The sequence below is a fragment of the Chinchilla lanigera genome, unplaced genomic scaffold, assembly GCF_000276665.1.
Source record: "Chinchilla lanigera isolate Chin_1 unplaced genomic scaffold, ChiLan1.0 scaffold00021, whole genome shotgun sequence".
Lineage (NCBI taxonomy): Eukaryota > Metazoa > Chordata > Mammalia > Rodentia > Chinchillidae > Chinchilla > Chinchilla lanigera.
Window position 1 is genome coordinate 18,635,146 of NW_004955422.1, and position 12,057 is coordinate 18,647,202.

A 12,057-nucleotide genomic window follows, 5' to 3' on the forward strand; every position below is an offset into this window, starting at 1 on the left:
TTAAAAAATTTCTCTTTTTTGTACTGTGAATGGAACATCCCAAGCCCATTTTCTAATTTTTTATTTTGAGACAGGGTCTTACTAAGTCTCTAAATTGTCCAGGCTTGGCTTGAATTTGTGATCCTCCTGCCTTTTCCTCTAATTATTACTGATGTGTGCCACCATGCTCAGCTTAAAAAAAATTTATTTTAACCTGAACTTCCCAAGTTAACATAACTCCTTTCTTATAATCCTAACATAAGTGTCCTATAGCACATGTTTGGGAACTACTGTGATAAATAATCGTATTTGCTAAAGCCTCCAACAATTATTTAATAGAAAAATTATACAGTCATCTCTCAGCTTTTCATAAATGGACCCTAGCAGATATAAAATGTTCTACTTGGGAGCTGGGTCTGGTGGGCTGTGTCTGTAGTCACAACTATTCGGGAGGCTGAGACAGGAGAATCGCTTAAGTACTAGAGTTCAAGCTCAGCCTTATGGGCAACATAATGAGATACCATTTCTTTATTTTTTTAAGAGTGGGAAAATTTGTTGGTGAACAGGAATGAGGAATGGGGAACAGGAATAACAGAAATAGCTCCTGAGAGACAGGAGAGGTCCCAAATGAGTTACCCAAGATCCCATTTCTTTAAAAAGAAAAAAAATATTAAATTTGCTAGTTTTTTTATGGGTTGAGTTGTATACCCCAAAACATATTTTTAAGTACTAAACAGATATAATCAAGTTAAGATGAAGTCATACTATATTAGGTTGGTCCTAAACCCAGTGACTGGTGTCATTATAAGAAGCCCATGTAAAGAAAATGGACACAGAGAAATACTGAGAAGTCAAGCAATGATCTGTCTACAAGCCAAGAAACACCAAGTACTGTTGACAATCACCAGAAGCAAAGAAGGAGGCATGAAATAGATTTCTTGGAGTCTCCAGAAGGAGCCAACCCTATTTACCTTGATACAGTACTTCTGGCCTCCTGAACTGTGAGAATATATTTACTTTGTTTTAAGTCATCCAATTAGTGGCACATCATAAAAACAGGTTTGGATAACCACTACATGTTCTTCTTCCTCTCAGATATTTCAAATTGAATCCCCTACTCCCTACCCTGTGATTGAACCCAGGGCCTCGTATATGTCAAACCAAATTTAAAAGATAGCAACTATTTAATACTTCCAGAAAAACAAGACAGGTTAAACATACACATTTTCACTTCCTCCCTAAACCTCAGTAAAAACAATAGAAAAAGAGATTTTTTTGTACAGGATCTTTGTCTCTTTTTCTCTATCCTTGTGGGTTTACATCTTTAAAAAAATCTGGACCAGGGATGGAGCTCAGTGGCACAAGTACCTGTCTGGCAAGTGCAAGGTCCTGAGTTTGATTGCCGATACTGAAAATAAATCTCTTGCTGGGTGTGATCATGCATACACTTTGGAAGTGGAGGCAGGAGGCTTGCCTTGAGTTCAAGGCCAGTCTGGGCTACATAATGAATTCAAGCCTAGCCTGAACATAGCAACACCATGTCTCAAAAAAACAAAACAAAACACCTCAAGTTGTACTAAAAACAAGCAGACTGAGTGAACATAAACACTAAACACTAAAACATCAGCATCCCTCTTAGATCTCCTCATTCCCAAAATGCAGGAAGTGAAGCTCCTACCCATGCTAAAAGTAAAGACCTAAAGACAATGATATTGAAGAGAACAGAGATTTCCTCAATGAAAGCCCAATTAGGTCATCCTTCAGTGATGTTAACAATTTTAACATCAGCTTTACAATCTCTAACCCTTAAAAATGAACAGACAACCAAGAATTTTAAAATATCTGAAGAAAGTTTCCAGCATGAAAAACAGAAATCAAATTGAGTAGAAAATGTAGAAAATAGAAAAAAACATGAACAAAAATATACTCTTAGAAATATATGTTATTATAGTCATGAAACAAAAGTAAAATGCTGTGTGTAAACATATTGTCTCCCTGGTGTGAGAAATTGAAAGAGTAAACAAGGTCTAAAATGTACAATAGATATTTTGAAATGGGAAGAAATTACTTGAAAATAAAAAAGAACTGGGATGGGGAAAAGGGGAAAGAAAGGAAGGGAAAAGAGAGAAAAAGGCAAGTTAGCTATACTATTAGTGTCTTTTAGTTCATTTAAAAGGAAGGTTTGTGCTAATATCAATTAGAGAATTTTTTATGCCCATATCTTGTACTCTGAGTACTTACTTTGAAGATGACAATATGCCACATATTAACTATTGTTACTCACCTTTTTTGGGGGGGAATATCAGGAATCAAACTCAGGACCTTCTATTATTTTGTTTTGAAATTCTGTTTTACCTTTTTTTCCCATAAAAGAAAAAAAAGAGATGCTATAAAACAAGAACATAAAGAAAAGGGGCTAAGAGCTCTTAAAAATAAAATTGTGATAGCAAAAATGAGAAATTGAAGAAATTGCCTACAAAGTAGAAAAGATTTTTTTAAAAAGACCAGTGTAGGAAGGCCAATATTTAAATAAGAGTTGCAGAAAGAAAAACAGAATCCAAGGGAATTTTCTCCAGGACCAAAGGACATGAGTTTACACACTGAAAAGGCCCACTAAATACTAAGCACAAACGCATGAAAGCACACTTATAGCAAGGAACATCAATGTGAATTTTCAGAACAAGGAGGACCACAGCAGAGATTTCTGATGCTTAGAAATATTCTGCTCTCTTCTTCCTGAGCACACAATTACATTTTATAGTCTCCTCTCCAACTGCAGGGCAATTGTGGCAATAAGACCAAGTCCCAGTCAATGGAGTGGGAGCAGAAATAATATACATAATTTCCAAGCCTATTCCTATAAAAATCTTTGATTTATAAGCCTTGCTCTTTTCCCCCAATCTTAACTAAATAAGAGGGGGCTAAGAGGGCCTAAGGGAGAATGAAGCCATAAGAAAAAAAAATAGCTTAGATTCTGCATGAAACAAAATGCATCCCTGCAAAGTGCACACACACCCCACACACACAGAGGCCTGTGAAATTACGGGCAAGGACTATAAAAAAGGAAAAGCAAACATTTTCTGTTTAGCCATTGAGATTCAGCATTTATCTGTTACATATGGCACATGGCATTATTTACTGTAATTAATAGAAAGATAAAAAACCAAGATCATATCAGCTTACAGGGAGGAAAAGACAGGTTACACACGATGTAATCAGAAAGAATTCAGAATTTTCAATAGCAACACCTGAAATTAGAAAACAGTGTTGCAATGTCACAAAAATTCCAAACAGAAATGAATCAGTGGCATGGTTCCTACCTGGAAAGCTCAAGGTCCTGAGTTTAATTCCCAGTTCCAAAAAAAGAAGAAATGAATCCTGACTTGGAATAATATACTCAGCCAACTACCAGTCAAGTGTCCTCAGTGTAAACATTTGCAGAGATCTAAGGTCTCAAGAAATTTACCTCCCCAACACTTTTTTTCCGAGTAAGCTACTAGACCCTGAGATCCATCAAAACAAGGAGTATTCCAAGAAAAAAGATAGCAGAAAAAAAAAAATAGCAGGACTCAAGAAAGACAAAATCCAACACAAGAAAAAAAACGACGACACTGAATAATGATGAAGAGAAGATTCCAATGACAGCTGTGGGCCAGATATGGAAGGTATCAAATCAAGATTACAGCACGTCAAAAAAACTCTGAGAAAGTTTTTCAGGAAGACTACATCGACAATCAATTGTGTTGGAATACATTAGGAGTAGATTTATATAAATCCTGGAAGTTCTGGGGTTGGCTAGTTGATAAAAATAGAAAATAAATTACAAAATTTTTAACTGAAGGGAAAATCTGAACAAAAGTAATAATAATTTTTTGCCAGGTGTGGTGGCACGTGTCTGTAATCCCCAGCACTTGGGAGGCTGAGGCAGGAGGATTTTTGCAAGGATTGTTGCCCGGGCTACAAAGTGAGTTCAAGGCCAACCTGAACTACATAGTGAGACCCTGTCTCACAAAGACAAAAAATAAAAAATAAAGTAAGAATAGTTTTTATATGGTTAAACTGTGAACCCCATTTTATGGTCCTAATAATGAGTAAATAGCAATCTTTATTTTTGGTGGGAAAATTATAACTATATATAAAAAAAGGAAAGATAAATATTGGAGTTGGACAAATGATAGGGAGCTATCATCCTCTATAATGGAAAGTCAACAAATAAGTAATGCCTTAAAAAGGGAAAATCAAGTTATAGTAACATAAACACATTTTAGAAAAAGCCTGAAAGCAGAACCATCTAGGATGGAAAAAGTTGGAAAGGTAGGAGCATACAGGGAACTGTAAGTTTTCTAACGAGTCTCACTATTTCACGTTTAAAAGCACATGTATATAAGCCAGGAGTGGTGGTGCACACCTGTAGTCCTACCACTCGGGAGGCTAAGGCAGAAGGATCGCTGCAAGTTTGAGGCCAGCCATGCTACATAATAAATTCAAAACCAACCTGAACTACATAGCGAGACCCTATCTCAAAAAATATATACATACATATCACATGCGTGTATGACTTTGACAAAGTCTAAAACTAAATAAATTTGTATGTGTCTGGTTTGGTTTGGTTTGGTTTGGTTTTGCCAAAAATGAAGAACAAGTCAGGCCTGGCAGCACATACCAATTCCCATCATTCTGGGAGGCTGAGACAGGAGGACTGCAAGTTTAAGCCCAGCCTGGGCAACTTAATGAAACCATCGCAAAGTAAAAAAAATTTAAAAATAAAAGGGCTGGAATGTAGCTCAGTAGGAAGGTCTTGGGTTCAATCCCCAGTACTGCAAAATAATAATAATAAAATACAAAATAAAGAGTGAAGATCTCTACATTCTAATATGAAATGCTACTCCATCTTACTAAAAAGCACATGACAAAACCATAATTACACTCTAATTTGCATGTTTAAAAAACTGATAACTGATCACATATATAGAAAAAACCATAAGTATACTGAATGCTAATAGTTGTTTCAAGGAATGAGATAACTAGAAAGTCTCACTCTCCATGACATTTCTATAACGTAATGTTTTGCAATGTTGTAATCATTTTTTTTCATGCTCTCCCCAAAAAGAACTACAAACAAAATTACATAGAGATCAGAGACACTAAAGAAAAGAGAAATGGCCTCTATACTAGATGTTATGAAGACATCCATTAGGCTCAAAATACCTATAGAGATGGATTTCTTGCCAGAAGCTACTGTGGCCCATGTGTGCTTTAAATGAAATCAATCCTGCTACCCTTGGCACAGTTTATCCGATTAGAGTCAACGCAAAAGCTGATTCAACTTTACACAGACCAATGACATCCTAGACATGAAATTAAGCATTTCACTCATCAGTGTTAAGAACTCTGCCCAGTTACACTAGAGTTCATACAGAGAAACAGCAAACCAATGTATCACACTTTGGAGCATGTTTAATACTAAGCACACCAAAAGTACACAGGTCATTCCAGTTTAGGTAAGCAAATGTCTTATTAGAGTTCAATATGCTATACAGGCTCAAGTGGGTCTCCGACTCCTCTAAGGCTGATGGGACAACTTCATTACAAAGAATCCTTAAACACACACACACACACACACACACACCAGACAAAAAGTCTAGAAAACCAGTTTCACACCCACTAAATGCATCAGTGTTCTCTCATGAGAATAGATACAAATGATGACAGTGTAAGACTCAAGTGGAAAAAATAATTAAGATTCAATCGGAAGAGATAATTTCAAACTAACTGCAGATCAAATTATCAAAGAATGCCCTATTCATCGTGTCATTTATTTTCCTTTTCCTTTATTTATTTCTCCTCTTTTGCAACTACAATTACCTAGACATGAAAGAAAAAGTATATAAAAACTCAATATAATTTTGCTATAAAAGAGTAGGTTAAAACTAGGAGCAAAAATGAAATGGTTAGGCCAGGGTGGTGCTGCACACCTGTCAGTAATCCAGCCCTCGGGAGGCCAAAGCAGGAGAATCATCTACAGTTCAAACCCAGCCTAAACTACATAGTGAGAGCCTATCTGAGAAAAACACAAAAGAATTTGTTGGTAAGCAATCTTAAAGCCAGTTAAACAATCTTGTGATGAGTCATTCTGTTCACCTTTCCCATCTGATACATTTGTAAATTTATCACCTGATACTTATTACATAATCATTTTCATTTTTTAACTACATAAGATTATGGCTCACTGAAAATTTAATGTAAACTATGACAATTCACTACAGAACAAAAACAGAAAATAATTTTACTACTTACTAGTTGTTACACAATGAAGAGCATTTGACTGGTGCTTAGAATTTAATGCTTCTATGGAAATCACTAGCTGTCCTTCTAGCAAAGCTCCCTTTGAAATTTCTGTTTCACACCTCCAGTGAATTATTAAACGTTTCAAAATCTGAAAAGAAAACAATCCTTTAAAATCAGAGTAATAATATATTTGTATTATACCGTTAAATTAACAACTCTAACCCCCCCCAATATTGTATTTCTGCTCAAGAAATGTCAGATTTATATTTGTTCAAAGTATAGCACGGTGTCTAAACAGAATGTTTAGAGTGACCTAAGAAAGAAGAGTGTAAAATTCACCACAATGACCAACAAGACAGGAAACTGAGACAATAAATTACAGTAGTCAAAGGATAAGTCGGAAACAAAAACTAAGGAAAATTTAGATGGCAATTTGTTGTTCTTGGGTTTTTTTCCTCCCAAATAAATAAAAGTCAACATGAAGACTCTGAATAAGAGTGACATCTGGTTATGAATAATCTTTAGCTTTTATTAAATCAACATTTTTGGGAGTCAAACTATTATTTGAGTGCTGAAGGCAAATGCCTGGGTTTGAATCCCTGATATGCCAATTTTTAGCATGTGAGAATTACTTAATCTCTCTGTATCCCAGATTCCTCATCTAAAAAAATGAGGCTAAGCACACTACATTGGGCTACTATGGAAAGTAAGTAAATACGTATAAAATGCTTAACACAGTGCACTTGGCATGTAGTAAACTCGAAGTTGTAGTAAGTTCATCTGCATTAAAGACTGAACACAATACGCATATTTAAGCTTGACGTCTTGATTAAGATGGCAAGATATCCAAATAATAACAAATGCTGGCAAGGCTACAGGGGAAAAAGGAAGCCTTCTACATTGTTGGTGGGAATGCAAACTAGTTCAAATACTATGGAAATCAGTATGAAGATTCCTCAAAACACTAAATCAAGCAATTCCATTTGACTTAGTCATTCCCTCCTAGGTATGTTCCCAAAAGAGATAACAACATAGGGCCCGGACATAGCTCAGGGGCACAGTGCCTGCCTAGCAAGCTCGAGATCATGAGTTCAAGTCCTGATACAAAAAAAGTTAAAGACATCATATTACAGTAATATATGGATACCCATGTTCATCATTCAAAATAGCACAATGCAAAATAGCTAAATCATGGAAGCTGCCTACATGTCCATCAACAGATGTATGGATAAAGAAAATATGGCATTTATACACAATGGAGTACTGCTCTGCCATAAATGATAAACGTAAGTCATTTGTATGAAGATAGATGCACCTTGAGATCATGTTAAATGAAATAAATCAGACACATAAGCTTAAATACATGGTTTCTCTTATATGAGGAAACCCAAATATAAGAGCAAAATAAATGACAAATAGGGAAAACATTTCCTAGAGGAGTTCTAGGTTTATTAATCAAAATATTGTGACTTTGTCAGGTGTGGTTGCCCATGTCTTAATCCCAGTACTCTGGAGGGTGAGGCAGGAGGATTACCAGGAGTTTGAAGGCAGCCTGGACTACTCAGTGAGTTCAAGGCCAGCCTGAATTACACAGTGAGATCGTCCCGCAAAAAAAGTATAAATTTTATTTTATTTTATTTTATTTTGGGTTTTTTTCCGGTACCGGGAATCAAACTCACGACCTCGCGCTTGCCAGGCAGGTGCTGTGCGGCTGAGCTAAAACCCCAGCCCCTTATTTTATTTTTTTTAAACTTTAAACTTCACTAACCAGAGTTTGCTCTGCATTCATGGAAATATTACTTTGTACTTTTGTCTAGTAAATAAACGTTTAGACGTGAAAAAAAGAAAAAGGAGCTCTGCAGGGTGATCAATATCAACAACAAAAGATACCCAAATAAAACATTCAATCTTGATGACACAAATTAAAATATATAATTTCCATTATTATTCATGAAAGTAGACTCTCACTTCCATCACACTAAGACACAAGAATTATTACCATTTCTTCTTTTTAAAAGCAGAGGAATCTAAGTAAGAGAACTTGGGAACTAAGATCCTAATTTGTACTGGACTTCATCAAGGTAGTTTTCAGGCATTTCTACACTCGATTTCTTTCACCGATCCTCTGACTTCCTGTGCTCCCTCTGTTCAGATTTTCTCATAGTGTATTTTAGCCATAACGAGAGCAGTTGGAGAAAGGAACACAAGCCTGTGAGGCAGAGCCCTGTGTTCTATCTTAGGTTATGTCATGTGTAAATCGAACCCTCCAGCTTCCTTTATGGCATTAAAGAAAGGAGGAGGGCTGGGTACACTGTGAGGGGCTCTCAGCCTGTGGCTCTAATGCACCTGCCCAGTTTCCCTTACAAGGCCAGTTGCTAAACATCCCATTAGGTAACGGCTGCCTGGGGTGGCAATGGAGTGACACAGGCAGGTGTGCAGCGCCATTTTCAAAGAGGAGAGAACATATCTTGGTGGTCAGAGTGTGTGCAGCCTCTAAACCTCACTCTCACCGTCCAGCTACTCTTGGACCAGGAACCTACACCATACCTTGGCTGACCCCTCTGCACAGACCCTTCCTTGCGTTATCCCCTCTCGGGTGGCCAGTTTTCCCACCCTCAGCTGTTCCTCACAGGGGACCCGCAGCGAGCCTGCCCAGCGCTGCCTCGCCTCAGCTTTCAGCTGCTCCTCACAGAATCGAAGAAGCAGGCTGATTTTCACCAACTCTTGGCCTCCCCCAAACCTTCCTCCTCTGCATCAGGCAACGACCGACCCCTCTGCACAAAGTTCGCAGTCTCCCCAACAAAGCCTGCCTCCTTAACAAAAAAAAAAAAAAAAGCCTGCCTCCTCACAAACTGTTTCTCTCTGCCTTCCTTCCCCTCCCGGCATCACCTCGCAGACAGCCAAGGCCGTCCGCTCCATTCCGCTAGAGGAACAGCAACAACGTTCTGCTGAAACACCCGCAGGTGGCAGCGGACTCCTCCTCCGCACGGCTTCGTGTTTCCAGCTTCGACCTAGGTAGGCGCCCACGTCCTGACGCGCGAACTCGAACCTTCCCGCCCGCGCGCGCTTTTCCCCGCCCACTACGTGCTGCGCCTGCGCACTCGAGACCGCCCCCGCCCGTTGGCGTGGAGTTGGTGCCCAGAAGTTCCCTGCTCTGCCAGCAGGCAGGTGGGTGGGAGGGCCGCGCGGGCGGCAGAGTCAGCCAGCTGCGGTCGGTGTTGCAGGCGAGCCGGAAACAGGTCAGGCCGCGACTCCTCCCAACGACTTTCCCACGGTCTCGCCGAGACGCAGCGGTCAGCCCTTTTAAAGCGCTTTGGCTGCGGTGGGCGCTTCCCAGGGCTTTTCTCTCAGCTGAGAGAAGCCTCGAGTGCTGGGTGTGGTGACCCCCACGTGGCATCCCCTTTTGCGGGAGCTGCCCCGGTGCCCCGGGCCAGCCTCCAGTTCCCACATCCACCTAACAAATGCAACAAATATGGGCGGCCAGTTAAAACTGGATTTCAGATAAACGTTTTTTCCCCTATATGTATGTCGCATGAACTATTTGGTTCAGATACTAAAGACAGGTACGTTCATCTGAAATTTTAAAACGACGCCCTTGGTTCTATCTAACAACCTGTCCCCTCCACAGGCGGGACCTGGAAACTTCCCCCACCCCATCAGGCTATTGAGTGCACTAAATGTGCGAGACAGAAACAGCCCTGGGGGTTCCAGTTGGAAGGAAAGAGTCTTAGGGCTCCAGTTGCTGGACTCTGGCAGATCACGAGAAGGGCTCACACCCGTAACTGCCTGTGAACTAGTAGCTGGTTTGTTGAGCAGCTAAAAGAAAATTCTGGTGAGAGAAATTCCTTCCTGGCAGAGTTGCCCAAGGAGAAGGGTGGGACAGGGTGTCGGCTGTTTTCCCTCCAGGGAAAATTCTTCCACTCCAGCTCCTAGAAGCCAGGATTGGACAGAACAGGCTGCAGAGTTGGCAGAGTGCCTGCCCAGTCCACAACCTTGGTGCTACTCCAGAGAACATGTTTTTGGGCACCTGAGTCATAGCCTTCTCCAAGGTGCTCAGTGTTGTTGCCCCATCTTACCATCACAAGCGCTCACAGATAGGGCCCACTGGAGAAAGGTGCTTTTATTGCTGGAAAATTCATCATAACCGTGATTTGACAAGAAAGCTGGGTTGTTTTGTTTTTGTGTTTTTGAGACAGGGTTTCACTGTGCAGTTCAGGCTGGCTTGAATTCACTTTGTAGCCCAGGCTGGCCTTGAACTCACAGCGATCCTCTTGCCTCAGCCTCCTGAGTGCTGGGATTGTAGGCATGCACCACAATGCCCATATAACTGGTATTTAGGAACTCACTTGAGTCTTCCTCTCCCTTTAACTCTTCTTTCTCTTTTTCACTCTGTTTTGTCCTGTTTGGGAAGAGGAGTTGCCAAGGGGAGAGCCATTATTGAATGACTTTTTGTTGGCTCTTGACCTGAATTGTTTCAGTGTCACATCTTGTAAAATAATTATTTACACTATTTGACAGGTGAGAAAACAAGGTACCCAGGATGAACGTTTAAAATAATTACCATTGGCAAGGTGTGGTGGCATATACCTGTAATCCCAGCACTCGGGAGGCTGAGGCAGGGAGATCACGGTGAGTTTGAGGTCAGCCTGAATTGCATAGCAAAACCCTGTCTCAAAAACCCAATGATTTAGCTCAGCGGCACCACCTGCTTAGCAATGCAAGGTCCTGAGTTCAGTTCCCAGTACAGAAAAAAAGAAAGAAAGAAAGAAAGAAAGAAAGAAAGAAAGAAAGAAAGAAAGAAAGAAAGAAAGAAAGAAAGAAAGGAAAGAAAGAAAGAAAGAAGGGATGGTTAACATTGAAAGTGCCAGCTCAGCAGATATGCTCCACCATGAGAATGGCACTGGCACTGAAATGTGGAGAAACAGTTGCCAATGGCAAAGTACCTCAGGTGAGCTGTTCTTTCTGGCTCCTGGCTGTTGCACTTCAAATGAGCTTCCCAAATGAAAGTTCAAGGAAATATCCAATACCATCCATGAGGCAGGGAAGGCCTAAGTAAGGTAGGCAGGGACACAGTGCCCACCTAACCAGATATAGGCAGAAGTGAAGTAAGCCTTTGATATGAGTACCCACCAGCAGGACTTCCATAGCACTTACCATCTTAGGCACAGTTTCATGTCAGCTTAACTTTTTCCCCCAGCCCTTTTTAAAAATTATTATTCTTAACTTTGAGACAGGGCTTCACTAATTTGCCCAGGCTGGGTTCAAACTTGCAATCCTTCTACCTCTGCCTCCCAGAGTGCTGAGATTACAGGTATGCATCACCACACCCAGCTCAGGCTTGACGTTTGGTGAGCATTGACCCTACATTTCAGTTTTTCTTACTTATCATCCATAATTCTCGCCTGTAAGGGGGGTGTTTGTATCATAGATAATTCAAATAAGGTTCCAAGATGAGGTCGTAATCCATTTGTAAGTGTTAGAGCCAGAATCTAAAACAAAAATCTCTTAACGCCTCTTTCCACTGCAGCTGCTGCATCTCCCAGCTAGACATGACCTGGCCAGCTGCTTGGGAGTTCTTTAGTATGAACTACTGATGTTATCATGAGATGCCAACCCTTCTGTGCAAAAACTGAGGAACCAGTGAATTTAGACACCATCATTTCCCACTAACTAAGCCTTAAAGGAACCATACCTCCCATTCCTCTCATCCATCAATGTGTGCCCCTAACCTCTTTGTGACTAGTAACTAATAAGCTATTAGACTGAAAAAAAAAATTTTTTTTTTTTTTT

At 40.0% G+C, this 12,057-nt stretch overlaps 1 protein-coding gene across 16 annotated transcripts in view; it reads right to left on the minus strand.

Moving 5' to 3' along the window:
* Positions 1-12,057, minus strand: part of LOC102019710 (chromosome unknown open reading frame, human C11orf80) — a 184,920-nt gene that overhangs the window by 93,796 nt on the left and 79,067 nt on the right. For all 16 annotated transcript variants that reach the window (XM_013513892.1, XM_013513896.1, XM_013513897.1 and 13 more), the window contains one exon: positions 6,277-6,415. In XM_013513892.1, coding sequence (XP_013369346.1) covers positions 6,277-6,415 — 139 coding nt within the window. The remainder of the gene's footprint in view (positions 1-6,276; positions 6,416-12,057) is intronic.